At 40.6% G+C, this 25,303-nt stretch overlaps 1 protein-coding gene across 2 annotated transcripts in view; it reads left to right on the top strand.

Annotated features, from left to right (window-relative positions):
• The first annotated feature begins 9,237 nt into the window (after positions 1-9,237).
• LOC114658618 (uncharacterized) overlaps positions 9,238-25,303 on the top strand; it is a 33,432-nt gene continuing 17,366 nt past the window's right edge. The window contains exon 1 of one of the 2 annotated variants that reach the window (XM_051932598.1): positions 9,238-9,313. Coding sequence is in view for 1 of the 2 variants with exons in the window: in XM_028810642.2 (XP_028666475.2) it covers positions 18,873-18,882 (10 nt within the window). In the remaining variant the exon portion in view is untranslated. Of the gene's footprint in view, positions 9,314-18,680; positions 18,883-25,303 lie in introns of those variants that run through there. The other variant, XM_028810642.2, reaches the window with a different exon arrangement.

Here is a 25,303-nt window from a genome sequence, read left to right as displayed (position 1 = left end):
GAATTAAGAGGGAGTCCACACTTTTTCATATGACTGTATAATATAAAAAGGTGATACCCCTCCATTTGTGATACGGCGGTAAGAAATCACATAGGAGAAATAACAGCTTTTTTTAATGATGGTTTACTCTGCATAACAGAAGAAGGAAGCCATGACAAGAACCCAGTTCGGGAGTGGGGGCCCGATGTGTAGAGTCTGCCATTTTCTCCGTGCAGTTGGAAAGATTTTCAGGATTGGATGACGTCGTCTTCCATACGGTCCGTCGGCTTCAAAGGTGTGCCGGGCAATGTTTCAAGGCTTTATGCTCTTTCTCCATGTGCAGGCCTCCACTTAGGTGAATCATGCCATTCCAAACAAGGCAAAGAGGATATAATTTCATGCTGACTCTGACACACAGAAATAGTATACAATGGTTATCAGTCTGACTGCCTAACTTGTCTTGTCTTATAATGTTTGCCTAGCAGTTCTAAATGATGAGCCCCTGTGCTAAAATCTGTGTCCACTGTGCAAGTGAATGCAAAGAAATGTTAGATTTATAAAATATTTTTGTTCAGACGACAGTGACATATTAAACTGATGTTACACCCATGGACACCAAAGTTGTGCTTCCCTTTGACTCTCCTCTGAAGAGTGACAAACTCGTCAAACTCCAACTGCCATGAAGCCCTGTGGGAATCCAAGGACCTGCTGCAACCCAAGGGGGCTGCCATCTGGCGCTCCAGGTGAGGTAGCGCCCACTACATGTCCTCTCTATCTAGTCCTTCCACTATGGGGGTATCCCGGTTGGGAAAGATCCCTGGCCATCCACCATACCTTTGCATTCTGTGACCATTTGCTGTCAGTAGACTGTTGTAACATTAATGCTCCCTCTTTAACATTTGCTGAAGAGATAATAAAAGACGCAATGGACAAGATTCCTCCTGCCTGGATTCTTACTCAAAGAGGTCCTATAGTTGAGGACAAATTTCTTTCTTCAACATGCTTCCAAATTAATTTCTTCCACACGTAGTGTGTTGCTATTACAATGCTGTATTGCAAACTCCTAAACTATATGGCAATGTTTTGCTTTCTTTACTAAAAGATGCCCATATCACAGCAACATCTGCCCTCAATTTCCGTCTCAAGGCATTCTTGAACATCCTAATTCAATTGTGTAAAATTAATAGAGAGAGTATTATCTACTAAATGAAGGGTGGAACATGAATATTGAGTGAAGCATGTCACAGCCAGCTAAATCAAAGTAGCTGAAAATGGACAAAAATGAAGCTAAGTTTAAAGGGTCAAGCAGGAGATTAGCTGGAGTACCCAGCAATCTGGAAATAAGTGAGTGGCTAGCAGGGGCAGATCTGCTGTGAAATTAATGAAGCTTAAGATTCAGGGCCTCCTAAGCCTGGAGGGGCCCAGAGAAGCCACTTTCATTATCATCCCCCCCATAACTCGAAAACTACAAGACATAGAAAATGTTTATTCACACTAGTGACGTTGACTTGTGACTTAAATCAGTAGAGCAATTTTAATCAAAATCTGAGATGTAGTGGTTAAATTAAAAATTGTGGTGATCTGTTGTGGAACAACCCCATTGAAGAAGAAAACAGTAGTTACCCAGACCAAGTTGCTGGTTGCGAAGGGGTCTCTATAACGGTTCAGGCTTCAGTGCCCCAGACATGGAGGTTTGCCATTGGAGGTTATGTGCAGCAGAAAACACCGCTATCCATATTTACAAGGTATCTCAGAATTACTCCTAGTAATTGCACTAAAAGTCTGACTAATATAAGCATTTACCCTACCCTGGAGTGGGACATGAGAAGTAGCGAGAAGAAGGAGTTCATGTTTGAGAATGAATGACATCACAACAAATCAAACTTGCACTGATATCTTTCCAGAGGCCCCGCTGTGGACTTCTTGAGCGCAAAGAGGTGTACATCAATGAATGACAACTCGGATGGACAGAACAACTCGCCTGTGAGGACACACTGATGTGGTAACTGGAAGTGACTTTAACAATTCGAATGTGAGGTACGAGTTAAGTTGTATCTCACTGAGCGTATGATATAACTCGTACCTCAGTATGCTGCCACCATTGACACGGCTATTTAGTGTATAGTGACAGAATTTTTTTTTTCGACACAACAGCTGGCAGAAAATAGTTTTAGAAGCAGTCATGTTGTCAGAAAGCTGCTGATGTTTTGCAGCAACTACATTTGTTACATCGGTTCGCAGCCGAGTGTGAAGTGGCTGGGATGGAAATCAGCACCTCCAAATCCGAGACTGGAAAAGGGTGGAGTGCCCTCTTAGGGTTGGGAGTGAGTGGAGGAGTTTAAGTATCTCGGGGTCTTGTTCACAAGTGAGGGAAGAATGGAGCGGGAGATCGACAGGCAGATCGGTGCGGCAGTCCGCAGTGATGTGGGCTCTGCATTGGTCTGTCGTGGTGAAAAAGGAGCTGAGCCGTAAGGCAAAGCTCTCAATTTACCGGGTCGATCTACGTTCCTACCCTCACCTATGGTCATGAGCTGTGGGTAGTGATCGAAAGAACGACATCACGAATACAAGCGGCTGAAATTAGTTTCCTCCGCAGGTTGTCTGGGCTTTCCCTTAAAGATAGGATGAGAAGCTCGGTCATCTGGGAGGAGCTCAGAGTAGAGCCGCTGCTCCTCCGCATTGAGAGGAGTCAGATGAGGTGGCTCGGGCATGTGATCAAGATGCCTCCTGGACGCCTCCCTGGTGTGGTGTTCCGGGCACGTCTAACCTGGAGGAGGCCCCGGGGAAGACTCAGGAAATGCTGAAGGGACTATATCTCTCGGCTGGCCTGGGAACGCCTCGGGATTCCACCAGAAGAGCTAGAAGAAGTGGCCGGGGAGAGGGAAGTCTGGGCATCTCTGCTCAAGCTGCTGCCCCCATGACCTGATTTCAGATAAGCGGAAGAGGATGGATGGATGGATGAACATTTGTTACAAGATGAATATTTAATGATACTGAAAGTGATCAAGATAGTGATAATTGATTGGATGATGTAACCCTGTATAAGCTCTACTAATGCAGATCGCTGCCCCATGGACATTTTCTCATCACAATACATTTGACATGTCCTGACTATTAGGGCAGCACTACAGAGACATTCTGACGGCCACTGAGTGCAAACAGTTATAAATTGCTAAATGTGTTGTGTGCAACAGACGTGGACAGTGCAAAGAGACGTGTTATATTTACGACACACGTGCTTCTAAGTCTGCACTCTGTGTGGTGCCACCATTCATGGACTCCCATTTAATTGCCCACTTTGAGTCATGTTGCTGGTCAAAATAAAGTAATGAACAGTGTCTTTACATTTTTTTTGGCAGAGTTACTGTAAATAATAAAACCTTTGCTTTCTAATACACTTCTTTAAATTTTTTATGAATTGACACCTTCTGCCTGGGGTGGTTAGTCACTCCTGCTCTCAGGCTGCTCAGTAGGAGCAACCCCCAGCCATTAGTATTACTATAATAATAATAATAAAAATAATTATTATTTTCTGCGTTGGGCTGGCGCCCTGCCCAGGGATTGTTTCCTACCTTGCGCCCTGTGTTGGCTGGGATTGGCTCCAGCAGGCCCCCGTGACCCTGTAGTTAGCATATAGCAGGTTAGATAATGAATGGATTATTATTATTATTTCTGTTGCCTTATAAGAAGACCTGGCTTTGTGTCCTGTGTCCTCCCTGTGTGCAGTTTCCTTCCAAGTGCTCCATTTTCCTCCCACTGTCCAAAGACATATGCTAGACGGCACCCCCAACGACCCTGGTCTGGTGGGTTAGAAAATAACCTGACATGCAAAAGTCCTCAACTGGCTACTGATTCCACCATCGGCATCTAGTATATTAAGAAACGTCCCAGTAAAAGAACTCTTCAAATTCAAGGTCAAAACACTTTCACTCCTGGTTAATGACATAATAACATTGTTTTGGTTTAATTGTTAAATATAGCTACCTATCATTGGCTTATGAAGTGAAGTTAATATTAAATCTTTTAATTGCCTACTAAACACAGCAATCAGACGAGCTCCCAGCAGTACACCCTGAAGGACTACAGCCTAACCGTAGACGGGAAGGAGGGAGTAATGTCTGCCAATATTTAACAACTGTTTGGCAGGTACTCAGTAAACGAAATAAAATGCCCAACAGCTTGTTGTATTCTGAATTTTAAAATAAGTACTACAGAACACTGGGAGCCATTACCAGAGAGTAGAATTTGCTGATTTGAAGTGCACAAGTCAAGGCTGTTTCTGTACTTGCGGCTCAAATTTCTCATGAAGATTATAAGAAAGTGCCGGTATTATGAAGCTACTATTTTTCAAACAATATATTGCACTTAGGAGGAAGTCTAAGGGTATAATTATGGGTAAGACATGGAGTCAGGAGCTGACAAAGTGCACTAATGTCTCTTCTCCCTCTCCTACAGATCACCAGAAGGGAAACCCAGCTAAAATACTTCCAGCTCCCGTACTCCCTCCCTTCCTGACCACGCCTACCTGCTGACATCACTTCCAACCCATCCCTCAAGGACCCGCCTCTTCCTACCTGGCATCTATAAAACCCATCTACCTCATCTTACAAGTCAGTCCCGTTTGGGACTCCACTCCAGCCATTATTCTGGCATTTTGTGAGAGAGATAATCGCCGTTGACAATATATGGGCTGGATCCCCAAACCTTCTCCTTTGTTCGTCTATTTTCTTACAATATGTAGACTTTGGATTGGTCTGTAAATCTGAATCTGATCCCCCTAATGATTGTCTAAGAATGGCCGTGGACAACGCCCTGTCTGAGGTTGGTGCCTGCATTGTGGGCAGTGTCGCTGGGATAGGTGCTGGCTTTTTATGACTTTGAATTGGAAACACGGAGGAGATAACTGATGGATAGATGAGTAACAATGGCCAGTGCTGCTCAAAAGCAAAACCTATAGGAATGAGAAATCAAACGAGAGACCTCCCTAATATCTTTTTGGCTTCTCCTCAGCAGCAATGACATCAGAAAAGAAATAAAATGGAGACATGGTCTTTCTTCTTGTGCTTCTCAGATTTTTCTCTTGAATCCTTTATCCCCGATATTCTTACAATGATCTCCTCTTGAATTTCAGTGGAGATTTCAGTAAGGTCACACAATGGGCTCAGATTTTCCAAGTAATGTCTTGACATTTTTTTTGCAGTTTGAAAGAATCAAGATGGGTGTGGATGTGTGTTAGGGTAGGGATAAAATCTCATCTATGAATACAAAATGCAGTTCTTGCTTCTGAATAACACTATTAGTGGTATTAATTTATACTGCTGTACTCCAGTTAGGTCAGACACATTCTGGAAGAAAAAGCAGGCAGACTTTGGGCTTCAAATCCTGAAGCTGTGGATTCAAATCCCACTGCTGACACCACAACTGCCTATGCTCCAAATGGAAAAGCAAAATAAATGTAGCTGATGAGAGCTCAGATGTTTTAAACAACCCTGGAAAGAAGCATCAGTTCCATAATAAAATGTCTTGAAAGTGATTAAAACAAGACTAGAAAGAGATCTCACAAATTATGCTTTTCTAACCAAATTCTTAAGTTTGACTCCTTTTACCTCAGTTGTATCTCATGTCTGCTTTACATCTAAAGTTAAGGAGACATGGGACAAAGTTGATTCCTAAATTAACCATAAATAAGAATCTCCGTGAAGTCTCATGAGCCATCAAAGATTAACTTTTGAGCGGTTAAAATGTCCAGTGGGAAAGTATGAATGAATTACACCAGCATTGACTTTTCAGATGTCTAATGGAATTGTTTCTAAAGTACTGGGTTTTACGTTAATATTGTAAATGATAGAATACCCTGTTTACTCTTTAACAAGAAAATACTGACATCGTGGTTGAGAGAAGAAGTGGGTCAAAACTGAAAGCACACATGAAAAAACATCACAAAGATACACTTGAAATACTCCATAGGTTTGGCATCCTCAGATCAGATAAGGATTTGCACTCATAGCTGTCCTTTTCTCCTGTCGTGTTGATTACACATGGGTCCTGACCTCAGAGGCCAAGCTGCTAGTAAAGCTGAAAGCTGACCTAATGATGGAAATAAACACTGGCAGCCTTTAAAGATACAAAATCAAGCCAAATCATGACACCACGTTGGGGACCGTATAACACCAAACATTCTCTGACACTTCTGGGAGGTCTTGATGCACCGCTGATAGAGAGAGGAGGGTGAGCAGTGCTGGATTTCCTGAAGTCTGTTATCATCTCTATTTGCCTTTTCAACATTAAGACAGAGATTGTTGCACTTACACCAGACACCGTGTATGCTGAGACATCATCGTTCTTAACGAGACCCACCACTGTCATGTCATCTGCTTTTGCAAGCTAAAGTTTCATTGATTAATTTCCAAATTATTAGTAGATGATATTATATGAGTATTTTGATACTTCTGAGTTGGGGTTTTTAACTGATGGTACCTGCGGGGAACATTGCAGCACCACAAACCCCAGACGCAACCTCACAGACACAAGTTCTGGATATAAGTAAAAGGTTTATTACTATTGAAATAACTTACAAAGGCTTCCTTGTAATAATGATGACACAAGCACAACACAATTCTTCTCTTCTCTTTTGTTCCGCCACCCCTCCCAGGTGAGGTTCATCCATTGTCCACAACAGACTCCAACTTGTCTGTGTGAGGCTGAGTGGCTCCTTTTACTTCTGGTGCCAGGGCATTACAAGTAGGGAGAACTTCTGGGGGAGGTGGAACCCTCACAAAGCAGCCTTCCCTGGCAGCACCCACATTGCCCAACAGGGCTGCTTCATGGCAGCTACTGTTACCAGCATACCCTGCAGTGGTCCGTATGGATACCAAAGCCCAAGGATGCTGCCACCTAGTGTACTGGGGGAGAATGTACTCTCGATGTACACGGACTGTCTATTTTATTGGTAAGGGTCCTCATCTTATCCCCTCTGGGACACCAGGCTATGTACAGTGGCGTCTCCTAACAAGCTTCTGGTTAAGGCAAAAAACACTCTGCCTCTTTCCTAGCCCACTCTTTACAATGGCCTCCTGACCATGTAAGGGACCCATGCCAGCCCATGCCCGCCGTCATTTACACTGAGCATTTATTGTCAAGGACTGGAGAAGATTAAAGCCATGAAGTAAGATTCTAAAATCATTTAAATAATAGCTGACAATTCCAAAAAAAGTGTTAATGCAAACAGTTGATCAAGATCTTAAAAATAAATGTTTATTGGTGTAACAAGGTGCTATATAGGTGCCTGACCCAATGCAGACTCACACCAGAGGCACTTGTAAAAACAAAGAACTTTTATTTTTCTTCACCTGTGGGGCATGTCTTCCCCGTGACCCCCACAGACACAACACAGTCCCAAAACAGACCAAAACACCAACACAAAACACTCCTCTTTTGCTCCTCCAAACTTCGTCCTCCTCCTCCTCCCGACTCTGGCCCTTGAGTGGTGGCTGCTGGCCCTTTTATAGTCCACCCGGAAGTGTTCCAGTTGGTTGACTGCCGAGTTCCGGCTGCACTTCCGGGTGTGGCGAATATACTGCCCATATGGGCTCAGGAGTCCCAGCCGCAGCACCCCCTGGCGCCGCCTGCGGGACCCAACTGGGCTGCACCCAACTCCAATTCCCATGAAGCCCTGCAGGAAACCGAGGCACCGCTCCAACCCAGGGGCGGCGGTCGTTTAGCGCCCAGGGGGAGGTACTGCACAGTCCATGGCTGCTCTCCCTGAATATATAGCGAAGCGGGGTCTGCCATAATAGGAATTTGTCAGATGAAAGAAGCATTATTTGCTTTTATTTAAATTCATCTTAGTCAGTAAAAATTGAAATATAATGTTAGTACCAATGCTATAGTGACTGTGCTACTAGTAAAATACACCATACAAAATGGTAATCACAGTATGACCACTGTAAAAATACAGACATCTTCTCAAACAATTTTACAGTACAACAGTATTGTATAATAATAATAAAGTATCAAACTGTATTATGAAATACACTGTAATACTATTACTACAGTAGCATCTCTGTATACCTATAGTAAGTGGCTGGCAACTCTGCTGCCAGTATTTTACTATATTGGGTGGTCCAGATCTAATTATGCAATTTTCATTACGCTATAACTTATTAAGTTTATTACATAGAGAATTCACAGCACCTACCCTGCACATAGAGATGTCACTTAAAATTCTTTTTGTTGCCGATAGATGGCAGCACCTGCCCTGCATTCCAAAATGGCGGGGAGACAGTTGTCAGTCGAACAGTTGCATAATTAGATCTGGACCGCCCTGTAAAATTACAAGGAAACATTTTACAGTGCAGGTTTTTTTATTATGACTTTACTATCATGAGTGTGACTGTAATAGGATGTAATTTAACGATAGCGTCTAAAAATCAGGCATCTAACGAATGTAATATCACATGTGTAGATGTTTGAAGTTCATCATTAAAATGGTCTTCCTAGGTTTTCAGTGGGTGATTTAGGAAAAAGGTTGAAACCATAAATTGAGACAGGAGATGGCCAATGGTGCCTGCTTCTGTAAGCCAAGTCTCTGCAAGAAAACCATGTCAGACTTAGTGCTTGAAGTGATGTCAGTGAGAAGAAATCATCTGTTAACTAAAGAATGAATGTTTAATGGGGAACATTTTTATACATATCAAATATGTACACTCATGTATCCCTGCACTGAAAAGAGCTTCACCAATCTACTCCACAGCACCCAACTCGTTCACATCTTGTACGCTCATGGGGGCTTAACATGGGCTTTCATACAGGAGATAGCCGAGCCGCTGGACTGCAGAGTGATGTGGTGTCCAGTAGAGAGTGGCCGGCACCACACACCAAACTTGTACTGTGTACCTGGACAGTAGGGCAAGAGATAGATGGCAGGTAAAAATTGTGTTTTATTTAAAGTTAAGCAAAACAGGATAAATTAAAGAAGAACAGGCTGAAGGCCATACACCGATACTCTAACAGGAACAGACAAAAATATCCAAAAGAACCAAAACAAAGGAGAGATTTGATGAGAGACTTTGGCACAGACATTTAAGTAAAATTCCTGGGCAGCGTCTTTGCCAAACTGCCAGTTTTATTTGCCCCGCCCCTCCCATTCTGTAACATACAGTGATGGGAGGAGCCAAACACAGCAAGTAGGGGGAGGGAGTGGTGAGGGGGCGGAGCCACAGCCACATCCAGAGAGGAATAAAACTGGAACTAATAATACAAGTGCTCAGCAGTCACTAATGCTGTTCACCCAGCACCACTAATTATTCAGCATCTTTTGGAGCTGCATACAAAGGTAAGAATATTATAATCAAATTTAGCACATTCAGGGTATAGTCTGTATGTAGTTTTTGTTTTTATTATGATATATTGGCTTAACTTCTTTGACCAAGACAGCTTAAAGGATTAGTATACTTTACAACTGTTTGCAGGTTTTTTTTTGGCACAGACGTAACACAACCGGGTTGGGTGACTTGCTTTCAGTTCCGCAGTCAGGCAAGAATTGAACCAGAAATGTTGGGGATTAAAGTCCAATGCCTTAGCCACTACACCATACTGCCTTTATAGTCAAGGATTCGTGATTCCATTATCCAACATGAAAAATATGGTTCACTGTTACAGGAGGGAATTGTATGTTATTCATCTTCTAGCTCACAAGGGATAGTAAAGAAAAAGAGATCAGGAGAATAAGAGAATGGGCAAAAGATCAAAACAATCAAGCACCAAAACTGAAACAAGAACTGAAAATCAAAATAACAAAAAAATCAAAAAAATCAAAAACAACATGATTCAGGAACTGAGCTAAAAAAAATATTCTTTTCCTTCTTTCACAGTGAAACAAGGGCTTAGCCGTCAAACTCGGTTACCCCAACATTTCCAAGGACCAACCTTTAAGCCGTCGCTCTGATAATGAGTCCAACAAGGAGGAAGATACAAAGGGGTCTAAAACAGCAGTGCTAACAGGGGAAACAAAATGGCGTCACAGCAAAATGATGTGCTTCTTAATTACACCGGTTTTGATCTTATATAATACATCCTTCAACATGGATGACAAGATAAATTTATAAAAATTCAACATTGCAACAACTCCATCAACAACAAGCATGACATACACTCACATCAAACCAGACTGACTCATAAAGGGTCAATTTACAGTCACCAAGTAACCTAACAGTTTAATCATTATATCATGCAATGTGTTTCAGATCTGACGCTACGGCAGCACAGACCCCAATGCCAATGCAGATGAAGCCAAAGAACAGAGTAGTTAAAGAATCAGGTTTGGCCTTAAATGTCTCCAGACCTGCCATTGCAAAGATCACATTGTAAGAATATGTGCGTCCTTGTAGCTCACCACCAGGCGGCTAATGTCTTTTAAAAGTCTGTTTACGATGTAACGATTTGTAAAACTCTGTACACTTATGACTGTGTCTCCACCCAGGACAATACCATCGTCATTAAATACACTGATGATACCACCATCTTGGGGCTCATCAAGGGGGCGGGACGAGTCAGGGTACAGGACAATGGTAAACAACATTCATGTCTATGGAGAGGAGAATGACTTCATCTTCAACATAGATAAGACCAAAGAAATAATATTGGACTTCAGGAAGAATCCTCCCCCTCTACAGCCTCTTATCATCAAAGGGACTGAGGTGGAGAGGGCCGACAGCCACAGATTCCTGGGATTGCAGGTTACATCAGACCTGAGTTGGACTCTTAACACCACAGCCACAGTGAAAGAAGCCCAGCAAAGGCTATATTTTATTCGGCTGCTCAGGAAAGCCGGCCTGAACCATCGCCCTCTCACCCAGGCCTACAGAGGACTGATAGAGAGTATTCTCACCACAGGCATCACTGTCTGGTATGGGAACACCACACAGGCAGAGAGGAAGGCTTTGCAAAGAGTCATAAAAACTGCGGAGAGGATCATAGGGACAGAACTTCCTTCCATGGACTTTATGTACGCTCATCGTTGTCGGAAAAGAGTAGAGGGAATTATCAGGGACTCACTCCATCCAGCTCACTCTCCGCTCAGACACTAAAACTGTACGTACAATCTGCGACACAGCAGAGCGGACAGCATCATCACTCACAGAACAAGGTTTTTCAATAGCTTTTTCCCCGCTACAGTCAGACTGATGGCAAAAGAAAATTATTGAATATGTGCAATAACCTCACGCTACCTCACGTCACTTATCATGTGAATGACGAGTGAAAAATGTGCAATATTTTAACTGGGCAATACTACAATATATTGTATTTTTTTGTGTGTAGATATTATCACCTTTCTATATAGTGCTAGTATAATCTACATTATTTATTATTTTGCTTTACTGTTTTTTAATTTTTTTTGTAAATGTTTTACTATGACTCGGACAAAGCTCTGCACAAATGTTCCAATGTGCTTTAACTGTTGGTTTTATGGACAAATGGCAAATAAAAGAACCTTGAACCTTGAAAATAGGAGGCCCTCCTTTAACCACACATGCATTTTACAGAATGAATCGATGCTTTACTTACTGATTTCCTAGAAGAGATCATGTTAAAGATTTTTTTGTAAATCATCCCTAGAATTAATGTAGGAAACACATTCATATTTCAAATTAGGTAGAAGTAGCAACTGCCTTGTGCCCTGTGTTAGCTGGGATTGGCTCCTGCAGACCCCCGTGACCCTGCGTTCAGATTCAGCGGGTTGGAAAATGGATGGATGGATGGATAGAAGTAGCAATGGGTATTGTGCAGTGACGTGTGGTGAGGTTCATGGCTGGTGACTCCTTCAGTGTCAGATTTACAAATATATGAACCTCAAAGAGCAGCGTATTCATTATTCAGTTGGCAGCCTGCACATGGACTACTGGTTATGTTTCATATCTCATCAACATTCTTTACACACACGTAGCTAAGGTACATAGTTGGCTGAGAAAGAACGTTACGTTCATAATGGCGAGAGAGAGCGGAGAGAGCGCATTTGCTCCTCACCCTCCATGCGTTCTAAATTTACCATTTCATTTCCACAATTCATACTCATTCAATGCAAATGAAAATATAGAGTGGTATACAAAAAAAAAAACAGATTTCAATTTTGACCTTAATTGAAATATTTAGTTGTTTTTAAAAGCTTTTAATTCTAATGCTTTAATCAGTTTTATTATAGACTGTTCAACAAAAGGATAACAAGAAAACAAAAGAATATTTTATTTAAAGTAAAAATTTAGTTTTGAAATATTGGATTTTTTTTTTCTTAGTCTGATCCCTTTTTTTTATATAAAATTGAAAACTGCTTATGGTCTTACCTTTATTTGTAAATGAAGTCCATGCGCCTATCCTTCTCCACGAAAATCTCTGTCATATTCTTGTAAAAGTCCTCCTTATTTTCCTTTAGTTTTAAAAATCTTAATCTTCCATTTTGGCAGCCAGGCAGAACAAAAAATACAAATAAATGGACCGCTGCTGTGCACTTGACTTTCTTATATCACTAACTTATTGGCACCTCTGAGTAGAAGAACAGCAGCAATGAGTGCCTGTTGGGCTCACATGCGCCCCCTTCAGGGTGGCACGGTACTGTCTGCCTCACCTTGTGGCTTTTCACTGTGGTTTTATGTCCTATCAACAAGACTGAATATGTCACACACATTCATTAAAGATGTTAGCCAGACTGTGCAAAGTCAGGGTGTATAATAAACATGTCAGCAAACATTATATTGGTAACATACAGAGAGACAGCGACAGGCACGCGCCAATCGCATCACCCCATCAGTGTGTGAGGGAGAGCGCAGTCCGAGGGGAGGTGAGGCTCGTCGCTCCGCACCTCGCGTTTCTTCCCTGTATTTGAACAGGAAATGTGCCAAATCAGCGATTTTAACTATAAAAATTATCAACAATTATTGGAATCATACAGAAAACAAATTTATAGCACAGACCAGTGGACACATTTATTTTATGTTATCATTATTAGGTTTTTTACTTTTCATGATGACACCTGCCTCTCCTGACCGCACGTCCCTGGCATTGTGATTCACTTTACTGAACCGATCCTTTTGAACTACACATTTAAGTAATTTGATTCTTTTGATTCATTTGACTTGTTTGACTCAATTTTAGAAATAGATGCTGCCACATAAGTCCATGGGTCCCTTCTGATCACCTCATAAAAATATAATTAAATAATTCATACATTATTTTATATGTGTATGTGCATGTTGTATAATTAATTATATTAATATACAACAACATTTATTTTTATAGCACATTTTCGTACAGACAACGTACCTCAGAGTGCTTTGCAAGACATCAAAGAGAAAGTTACATGAAAATACAATCAAGAATAGGCAACAATATTAAAAAATAAGGAACATAAGAAAAAGGTAAGGTCAGTTGCCCGGTTGGATGGAAAAAACAAAACAAAAAAAAAACTCCAATTAGGCTGGAGGAAAAAAAAATCTGCAGGGGTTCCAAGGCTAAAAGACCACCGAGCCCCCACTGGGCATTCTACCAAACATAAATGTTCTTAAATCAATCCTCTTTGTTTTCAAGCTTCACATGATAGGATTTGATAAAATGGGTCTCATGGACAGCTGAGACATCCGCCTTCAATCCATCAATGCAGGGGGGGTTGCACGGTGCCTTGATCTGATGGCGGTGGAGCAAATCACCATCACAGAAGAACCGGAAAAGACAGCAGAGATTAGCAAAGACTGTGGATCCCTGAAGTATATGACAATTTTATGCCTATATAGTCTATTAGGAATGCAACTAAAATGTAGCAATGAAAAAGCAAAATTAAAATAATGGGTTTTTATCCATTTTTTATAAAATGTTCCACAGTATTACCCTGGTGAATTTCTATTCCAGAATTTAGGTGCATAACAGCAAAAGGCAGACCTCCATTAGAAGATCTAAGGTCACAACTTATAGTTTATGGGGACCGGCATTCAGAAATACAGGACAGAGCTAGAGTATTTAAGGCTTTATAAACAATTAGTAGCATTTTAAAGTCAATTCTGTACTACACGGGTAACCAATGTAACAACTCTAAAACTGGTGTGATGCGCTCAAATTTTCTTTTTCTAGCTAAGATTCTGGCTGCTGCATTCTGCACTAATTGCAGCCGATTGATTTCTTTCTTAGGTAGTCCTGTTAGGAGTGCATTTCGTAATCTAGTTGACTAAAAACAGAAGTGTGAACTAATTTTCCAGCATCTTGTAAAGTTATAAGTGGTCTAACTATTGCTATATTGCATAAGTGAAAAAATGCAGTCCGAGTAATCAGGTTAATATGAGATTTAAAGTTTAAGTCAGAGTTAATGATTAAACCCTAAATTGCTTACCGCCATCTTGACTTTTGAACCTAAGGGATCACATTTATTTTTAATACCCTCGCTGTTTCCATGTTTGACAATTTCTGTTAGATAGATAGATAGATAGATAGATAGATAGATAGATAGATAGATAGATAGATAGATAGATAGATAGATAGATAGATAGATAGATAGATAGATAGATAGATTGAGGGTCTCCGTGACACCTTGAACCCTCAGACCAGACGTCAGACACCAGATAAAAGTCCAATAATTAAATTTATTATAATAATAATGTGCACAAAGCACCTACACTCCACAATACTCATAAACAATAACTAATCAATAAACAATCACAATCCTGCACTCCCAGACACGTTGCCACCCTTCCACCCAGCTCAGCTCCACGTCTGGGATTCCCATCGTCCTTTTATATTCCCTGACCCGGAGGTGTTCCTGTCCAACAATCCCACAAGTCCTTATGACTTCCGGGTCAGGGTAAAAGTACTTTTCCTCAACCCGGAAGCACGTTGTTTCTTCCTGTCATGTGATCATGACGCACTTCCGGGTTATAGGGCACGTAAGAGTCCTTGAGCCTCCCTGCAGCGTCCTCTGGTGGGCCCCACGGTGTCCAGCAGGGTTGGGAATAAAAACTCCATTGTCCATAATTCCCTGCTGGTCTTCGGGGCACTTCCATGCTACAGGGATGGCTCCATCTAGCGGCCTGGGGTAGATAGATAGATAGATAGATAGATAGATAGATAGATAGATAGATAGATAGATAGATAGATAGATAGATAGATAGATAGATAGATAGATAGATAGATAGATAGATAGATAGATAGATAGATAGAACAACATTTATTTATATAGCACATTTTCATACAAAAAAGTAGCTCAAAGTGCTTTACATAATGAAGAAAAGAAAAATAAAAGACAAAATCAGAAATTAAAATAAGACAACATTAGTTAACATAGAAAAAGAGTAAGGTCCGATGGCCAGGGGGGACAGAAAAAAAAAAAAAACTCCAGACGGCGGGAGAAAAAAATAAAATCTGCAGGGGTTCCAGGCCACGAGACCACCCAGTCCCCTCTGGGCATTCTACCTAACATAAATGAAATAGTCCTCTTTTTATTTAGGTTCTCATAGAAGGACTTGATGATGATGGTCATGCAGACTTCTGGCTTTTAATCCATCACTGTTGGAACATCACGGTGCTTTGAGTAGATGGTGGTGGTGCAAGCCACCACCAAAAGGACACCGGCAAAAGGAAACAGAAGAGAGAGTAGGGGTTAGTACAGATTTTACTACAGATAGATAGATAGATAGATAGATAGATAGATAGATAGGAAAGGTACTATATGATAGATAGATAGATAGATAGATAGATAGATAGATAGATAGATAGATAGATAGATAGATAGATAGATAGATAGATAGATAGATAGATAGATAGATAGATAGATAGATAGATAAAAAGGGGAAAGTTGGGTTTTTACAGAAGCTCTTTAAATAAATAAATAAATAAATAGAATAAATAAATACACACACACTATGGTCTGAACACACAGCAGAATGACTAAAAAGCAAGAAAATTAAAAAGAAAGAAAACTTCTGACTTGGCTGTCATAGGGTGTACCATGTAGTTTTTCTCACATCACAAAAGCCTGTGTACTAAAGATGCATAGTTTACATTCTCGGTTAATGATTTTTTCACAAATCAAATGAATGAGAATCGTGTTGCTCATTCTTGAATAATGATTTAGTTCAAACTCAAAAGAAGCAGTACATGATGCATGCTCAGTGCAATGAGCTGCAAAAAAATGTCCCGGAGAATAAAATCGCCATTTAAAAAAAAGTAGACTGTTCAAACGATGAACTATAAAGGAACCAATTTACAAAGGAATTTACAGGACTCTTAAGGCAGTTGAACCATCTAATGTAGATTTACAATTTACATTGAAAAAATCCTTTCTTGTGGACTAATATCTGATGACCCAAATTCATTTATACATTCTTTCTGCATTATAGTACTAATTTATATTTTTAATGTCTCTGTTTTGTTATCTAAGGAATTTATGGTGCTTTTATACAAAATAGTCAGTTTACAGCTTAATAGTAAATAAAAACAGACACAGTAAGAGATTGTACAGATACATACAGAACCAAAGCTTCTGGAATGAGCCATCAATCACTGGGATATCTCACCAGTCACATATGTGTAATGGCACATGTCCTGAAATCCAACGTGTGGTTTTAACATAAATAATGGCTCATCTAAAGGACTGAAAGAGAAGGACTTGGAAGCAACGTCAGAGACCAAGGCACATCAGAAAGAGGGAGAGAAACCATTTAATTAAGATGTTGAAAAGCGTAAGTCATGCATCACACTGATTGTTGAATCAAAAAGTCACCCAGGACAACATCTACCCTTTATAAATATATATACAGTATATTTCCAGATTGTTGCTGTCTTTTTATTTTCTTTAACATTTTCTACTATTTGTATTATACATTAATAAATGCCATGTTGCTTTTATGTTTCAATATTTTCCCTTTATTTAGAGTGATTGAGTTAATAAAATAATTATTAGGACACCTGATGCATGGGAAATTGATATTTTCTCATCCTTGCAGGGTTTATCAATGCTGAGAGGTCTCACCTCAATGGGAAGAACAAATATAAAGTTAGTGGCATACAACCAAAAGGTTTATGAGCCTTCATGTGTCTCGATGACACCCTACGTTGTGAGTGCCAGACATAGTAAGTCCATTTGTGGAGTACTGAGGAGTGACAGGCATTTCGGGCTCTACGTATATTTACTTATGTAGTATGAAATTGTACAGTGTGACTGATAGCTAGGTGTCACTCATATATTATGGTGTGAATAGGATCTTTGTGAACTATACTACTAAAAAGGAAACAAGGATCCATCTTTCCCATTCTGGGAGCTTATAATGCCCTGTATTGGTCAGAAGACATCTTATCTTCCTGCAAAGCCTCACTTCCCTTCTGTACATTTGCAGGGTATTGGGGAACATCTTGATTGGCAGGAATGTTTGGTACAGGATGTAGACAAGGGCACCAAAAAGAGTTGTAAGAGAGGGGGAGAAAACCCACACTGGTACTGTAGATCCAAAAATTATATAAATTTGTAAGAGAATGGATCTATCTATCTATCTATCTATCTATCTATCTATCTATCTATCTATCTATCTATCTATCTATCTATCTATCTATCTATCTATCTATCTATCTATCTATCTATCTATCTATCTATCTATCATATAGTGCCTTTCACATCTATCTATCTATCTATCTATCTATCTATCTATCTATCTATCTATCTATCTATCTATCTATCTATCTATCTATCTATCTATCTATCTATCTATCTATCTATCTATCTATCTATCTATCATATAGTGCCTTTCACATCTATCTATCTATCTATCTATCTATCTATCTATCTATCTATCTATCTATCTATCTATCTATCTATCTATCTATCTATCTATCTATCTATCTATCTATCTATCTATCTATCATATAGTGCCTTTCACATCTATCTATCTATCTATCTATCTATCTATCTATCTATCTATCTATCTATCTATCTATCTATCTATCTATCTATCTATCTATCTATCTATCTATCATATAGTGCCTTTCACATCTATCTATCTATCTATCTATCTATCTATCTATCTATCTATCTATCTATCTATCTATCTATCTATCTATCTATCTATCTATCTATCTATCTATCTATCTATCTATCTATCTATCTATCTATCCAGGCAGTGCCTGATCATAGAATCCAAACGCAGGAGCTGTGTGGCAGCAGTGATGTGCCACCAAGTGTAGAATTTCATACCTTTTATTAACAAAGTGTGATACAATCATTTTCAGAACTTCCCCACGCATTTATTAAACCAACACACTTATTTAAAATCAATGCTATTTCTATAGCATAAAAAAACAAACATTCATTGTGGATCTCAGAAAAAATGTGTAATGTCACGTTTGGGAGGGCGTTATCATACTTCCCAAAGACCAGTGCAAGAATTTTAATAAACCAAGAACAGAATCCAGACTTTCCATTTGCTCGTCTCTCACTTGTAGAGAATGTGCTCCGATGTGCCTGGAGAGTGGGATGACGAAGCGAAAGAAGTAAACCGGCTCAGGTAGGAGGCGGTGGAGTTGCACTGCTGTCACATTTTTGGCAGCATATTGAAATACTTTCAAGCACAGTTACTTCACATACCTGGGCTGTGTGTCAGCGCAGGCTCATTTACATACTGCATGGAGAGATTCCACAGCACATATAATCTCACAAACTCCTGGCACCTTTTAGACCAGGTCTTTTTTTATGGACTAGCACCTGCATCTTCAGTTTTCTCTGTTTTCACTGTTGGTTGCACTTGACTTTGCTCCTCTAATATGACAAACTCACTCTCGGGATTTACATTAGGCTAACCCAATGGACAACGCTGCTTCAGCTCAACCTTGGATCTGTGAAATTGTCATTCTATATTTTCTGCAAGATCATGAATGCAGGTAATGCATGGCAAAGGGGAATGCTTGGTAAAGTGTGTGTTATGATCGGCTCACTACGAAATGCATGATATGAGGTAAAAGATTAACTGCTGGTTGGGCTGATCAAAATAAGTGAAGGGAAATTCATGTCTGATATCTGGATAAAACAGTCATGCTGGGTTAGGGTTAAGTGATAGACTTGCTGGGTTACTTTTGAGAGAAGATACTGAAGGCACTGTCTGTCTGTCTGTACGTCTGCACTTTCCTGTCATGTCTGAGGAGGGACAGCAGAGCGTCTGATGGCACCGTATGCTCTTCCTATTAGTCAGTGGCACAGAGTTGAATGTCGGGGACTCAAGCCCAGCTTGTTTTAATATTTTGAGTGTGCCTCATCTGTTGCAGACTAACATCTGTTGCCATTTGGTCTGTCCCACCAGATGGACAGCAGCAGCTCAGACACCATTTGTATGAGATCTGAAGTGCCAGTCTGTCAGTTGGCTCCATTCAATACAACATGTCAGGTTTAGCTATGGCTACAAGTAGCAGTAGTGGTTTACTGAGTAGTGGCTTCAGAGTTCTCTGGTTTCAAATCTCACTCTGGACATTACCTGTGCCAAGTCTGCATGTTCTCCGGTTGTCAGTCTGGAATTTCCTTGGGTCTGTGTGAACCATCTCAACCGTCTCACACTTGGATAACTTCCTGTTTATCAGTCTCCTTCCCTGGAGAGCGTTCGCTGAGCGCCGTGTCACTTTCACCTTTGCAAAGAAATAAAAATTTTTCAGGATGGTGGCGTTTCTCTGTCCACGAAATTAGACTAGGACACTCTTGCAGGTCCTATTGACGTGTTTTTGCACAGAGAAAAAGCTGGATGAAGTTAGCCGTTCAGAGCTAATGTGAATAAAAACAAAATACTCTACAATGCTTCTGCATGTAAATCCCCTGCATGTTGTGAAACATGATCTTAAAGATTGATCTAATTTGAATACTGAGAGTCAGACAACAGGCCGGGACCTGTAAGTAGTTTCTGTTTTGGATTTAATAAACCAATGCCATGCCAATACATCCTTTGAAGTCAGTGGTCTGAGGGATATTTGTTTCGACTGCAGAAGTGCCATTTGGGTATTTATAGGCTGTCGGCCATGGCAACTGAAGCAAACGCTGCTCTGAGCACAAACACCGCGATGGATCAGGTGTGCCTAGAGGGATGCCCACCCTGTAGCCGTGACAGATTGGCCATCATGCTCTGTGAAGAGGACTACTTGTGTTCCGTTTTGTGTTTTGTATTTCCCCCATTTTTTTGACACCCATTGCACCCCCTTTTGACCTAGAAGAGGGGTGTCTCTCTATCTGAATTGAAGTTTTTTTTTTGGAGGGTGGGAGTGTTTTCTCGTCTTCTTAGAGAGTCAAATGTCCAGAAACAGGGCCTGTTAAAGCCCATTGAGGCATTTCTTGAGTGATTCTGGGCTAAATTGTCATTGTTGTTGTATTCATTTTTGGTGTGAAATACAAAATCACCGTTGAGTCCTTGAGAGTCCGCACCATGTAAAGTCCTGCTATTCTTAACTTCGAATTACTGTAATTCAGATTCTTCATTCTGAAGTTCTCTGTAAGGGTTTTCGTCTGTCCCCCTCTATCTGTCTCTATCTATTGTATACCCTAAAAGGGTTCTTCTGCCCACCATTCATCCAGGTTGTAATTGGTTCTGTCTGCTTAGTCATACTTATACGACATGTTGATATGCCAGGAAATGGTTGTGACCAGGAAGCCCTACAATGCTCTGATTCAGTCAGGATAGATGATTGTGGGAAGCCTTCCCATTATCAGGTATACAGACAAAGATTTATGGAATAAAAAGACAAGTTCGTTCATCAGAATTTCCCCTTTTAAGTTTCTCAGCCACTCGTCTGCATCCTGGGCAGTTGAGACAGGGTGACCTGTGACAATACATTCATTGAAGGTAGAAGAACCATGGGATCCACATGGCACAATTGAGCAGTAGTTAGGGCTGCTACATCACAGCTCCAGGAACATGGCTTCCATGATTCTTGTGTTCTCCTTATGTCTGTATGGGTTTTCTCTGAGGACATTGGTCAGAAATTGATGCCTGAATGGGCCTTTTGGGTCCAGACCCAGGGGTCCTAAAGCCAGTAGCACAGCTACTTAAAATGTCCTACATCTCCTAGCAGCCCCGCCAGTATTACATTATTGGGCAGCCCTAGTCGGCTCAAGAGTTGCTGGGAAGAAGATTGAGCAGGAAAAAGGAACCTTAGGAGACACCAGGAGGATCACGATCATCTGTTTGTTAATACGCGTCATGCACACAAATGGATTATGACTTGACCACCTTGGATTACAGTTTACGTGGTAACCTTAATGCAAAGAAGCTGACACAATACAACACGTTTGCGATGGCTTATGGGTAGTTTGAACGAGCACTACGCAGAGCTCTGCCGTTAGTCCAGTTGAAGCCAAGGTCAAATGAACATGGAGGTTCCCTTGTAGGATTGCACCATTGTTGAATAACTCGCCAAAGTGAGATTTCTTTGGGCAGATGGGGTGAAACCTGTTGAAGGATGTTGACTTGTGCAGATCAGTAAGTTGTTCGGTTGTCCAGACTAAGTCATCATGCACTATGGAATGTGCAGATCCACAACTGATATCGCAACGTAATCCATCGGTCTTCTCTGATGAATGCATTCGCCATGTTGGCATGGGCTTGTGTACGTGATGTTGATGGCTGACCAGATCGAGCTTCACTGGTTACACTTGTTCTTCTTGCTTTTAACCTTTCTTCATAAACTTTTCGTTGGGTTCTGCTTTTTTCATTTCTGTACTGAGCCATCATCCTTAGGTGAATTTCAGCAGATATTATGTGATGTTTTCAAGGTATGATTAGGTCTTTAGCTACTGTTTAGAGGTGATCCTTCAGTGATATGGCCATTTTTACTAATCTGGTCCTGCTCAGATAAGTGAAGGTCTCCCTGTAGCCTGGTCCTAAATCAGTCCAGTTTGACATCAGTCCTGTAGTGTTGGTTCTTCAAGATAAGAGGATGGATGGCCATGAGATCAAAACAAATAGCTGCTCTTTGTAGGATTCATTTTGTCACTCCTTTGTAAATCACAACACCATAAATTTCCAAGATGAAGAGGTTAACTTTGTAACCATTGCTATCCATTGTCATGTTAATGATAAATAGAATAATTCATTCAGCCATTCATTTTCTGAAGCCACTTATTCAAACATAGCATCACCAGGTGCTGAAGCCTATAATGGTAAACAGCATCCATTTTAGAGCACACACACACTCACCCCCTCACTCACTAATTTGAGGTCACCGAGTAACCTGATGCCTGGATTTGGTACGAGGAAAGAAAAGCGAAAAGTCATGGAGAGCTCATGACACTTCACATCATTCATTTTATTTATGTTTTGTAAACTTTAGCTCTTTGTGCTCGCTACTTTTTTTTGTTCAGCCTAAGGTGTTAAAATTCCTCACATTTTGTGATCCACCACAAGGTTCATGAATCAATCAATTACAAAGTGCTTTAATAGACACAGCATAACACACTCTTCGGCAATGCAGGTGTAAAGATAATAAGGATGCCAAGGTGAATCCCGTGGAGCTCTGGTAAACGTACATGCTACTTGTTCTGTTGTCAAAATAATGGAGCAGATAAGAACAATTATCACATGACAGACAGAAGAGTAGAGTCAGCACCATTTTCACCTTCAAAGAATCGTATTCCTTGAACACAAATGGTAGAAAGGAAATACAAATTAATTGAAAAGGTAAGACTTCAGGTAACACTTTAGTTTAGGTGCTGCAAAAAATAACCTATTTGTCATACAGTATACTGTTATGTAATAAGATCTTAAAAAAGACTTCTTTGGTCTTAATAACACTTACAGAGCATCGGTAAAGTGGGTCTTTATCACTTGTGGACGCTAGGGGTCACTGTTGCCCCTAAAACCTAACAGACACACACAGGACACCAGGTAAAAGCACTAAGAAGTAATTTATTAATTCTTTTCTTCTTACAGTGCTCTCCAAGCACCACAGCCGCAATAAACAATCGTAATATTCTCTTTCTCCACCACACCACCCAGTAAGCTTTGTCCACTTCCACCCGACTCTGGCTCCTCTGCTGGGTGTTCCGCAGTCCTTTATATATTCCCTATATTATTTTTACTAATCTGGTCCTGCTCAGATAAGTGAAGGTCTACCTGTAGCCTGGTCCTAAATCAGTCCAGTTTGACGTCAGTCCTGTAGTGTTGGTTCTTCTAGATTAGAGGACAGATGGCCATGAGATCAAAACAAATAGCTGCTCTTTGTACGATTCCTTTTGTCACACTTTTGTAAATAACAACAAAAGCAGGATGGACATTGCACGCCTTATAAATTTCCAAGATGAAGAGGTTAACTTGGTAAAAATTAAGATCCATTGTTATGTTAATGATAATGAGGATATTCTCAAAGATGAACCTTTGAGAAGTAACATTTTCCTATGCAGTGTGGCATGTTAGGAGCCTTTGGCATGCTGGTAAAGTTACTTGCGAATATGAACAATTCCCAGATCTTATACTGAAGTGTGCAATTTTCAGAGAAATATGTCCCACTTAACCCTTAACTACTCACACCATTTCTCATCTCATCAGTACTTGCGCGGTGTACTTTATGCACCCGTGTTAAAATAGCTAGTTATATGAGTGCTGTGAGGTTGTAATATACTGTAAAATATTGCAATAATTTTAAATTGTACCTGTTTTTAATGTAATTTAATACCATATTACTGAATAGTATGACATAGTCTAGGATTATCTGAAAATAAACCTGATCCACTTCTCCATTGCTCTTTTGTCGCCGGTCACACTTTCATCCTCTGCAGGACTTATACGCGGATCACATTTCACTTCAGTTGTCAAATATTCTTTGCAGACAAAGTCACTGCAAGAAGAACATCTCATCGTTGTCATAAATACGTAAGTACCCGTGCAGTTTACCAAATGCACCATGTGGAACATGCGACTCTACATAAAACCGGCTAGGGGCACACTGGAGGGAAGCCATTGTGACACCGTACTTGTGAATCAAGCTGAGGAGAGATGCCTGTAGATTCAAGCAAAAGGACGCTGGACAAAAATAACTGAGATTGGTGTAGAGAATACATCAGATAGATAGATAGATAGATAGATAGATAGATAGATAGATAGATAGATAGATAGATAGATAGATAGATAGATAGATAGATAGATAGATAGATAGATAGATAGATAGATAGATAGATAGATAGATAGATAGATAGATACTTTATTAATCAGTGCGAGTAGTGAAGGGTCACCTGTGACCATTCCAAAGTGATGTTTCTTCAGCAAGCCTCATTGCCCAGATGAATAACCGTTTTATAGGAGCAAACAAAGCCTCTGTTAAGGCGTACGGAAGTAACGATGGGTTCTGATGAGCTTTAGAGGGACATGGATAAAATCTGAGAGTAAATGAGCTAGCTGAGAGGATGTTGTGGTCGTTGCTTTTTGTCCGAATGAGAACTCCACCAGAATCAGTTTGAAACTGTTCATTTGGGAAGACCATTGAATAGAGAATTACAGCAAACCAGCCAGCTAAGATATAAAAGGAATTTATATCTCCATGATGGGCAGGGAGGGCCAAGTGCTGGGAATGTTGTGCAAGTGGTGGAAAAAAAATCCTGTCTGAAGCTGAGATAAGAGACTCAGTTACTATACCACTGAGTAAGGGACCCCAGCTGATAAGAGTCAATGCCAGAATTGCAAAAGAAATCAGTTCAGCTTTGTTAGTCGTTGACTAGAGAGAGTTAAATGCTAGCCATTGTAAAAGGAGACACAACAACGTGAAAGGGTTGAGGCACTACCTTGGTGACCCTGTATAACTGAAGGCTTGTAGAAAGCAAATAAGCATACAACAAATTGCGAAGATGTCTTTTCAGACCCGATTTCAAAACAGAACTCAAAGATGGCCAAACTGCTGGTCAAATGGCTTCCAGGCAGGAAGGAGCAGGTCCAGGAGGGCGGGCAACAGAAGTGATGTCAGAGGTGGAATGGCTGTCAGTCTTCTGTTATACAGAGGGGGAAAGAGAAAAGGCATTAGCAAGCAAGCCTTCTCCCAAGCGTACCAGCATGACACGACACAATGAAGTCTGTGAGGCAGGCCACGAGGTGTGCACATAGGTGCCTTCTCCATCCTGAACTGGGTATCAACATACAAAGAGACCATTGTAATAAGTCATGGAAAATACAGGGCGGTGCATGAAATAGTAGCCCGGTCTAACTGTTAATATTATTAACAGTTAAACCCCACTATATTAGGGTTTCTCGCACGCCAATGTTGCCCTTCTTGGTCACGGATGGGTAGTTTACCCTTTGGAGAATTGCTGCCAATTGTCAATTAAGCAATTTCAATTGCTTAA

This window comes from Erpetoichthys calabaricus, chromosome 10 (genome assembly GCF_900747795.2).
Source record: "Erpetoichthys calabaricus chromosome 10, fErpCal1.3, whole genome shotgun sequence".
Taxonomy (NCBI): Eukaryota; Metazoa; Chordata; class Cladistia; order Polypteriformes; family Polypteridae; genus Erpetoichthys; species Erpetoichthys calabaricus.
This window is presented reverse-complemented; position numbering and strand designations above follow the sequence as displayed.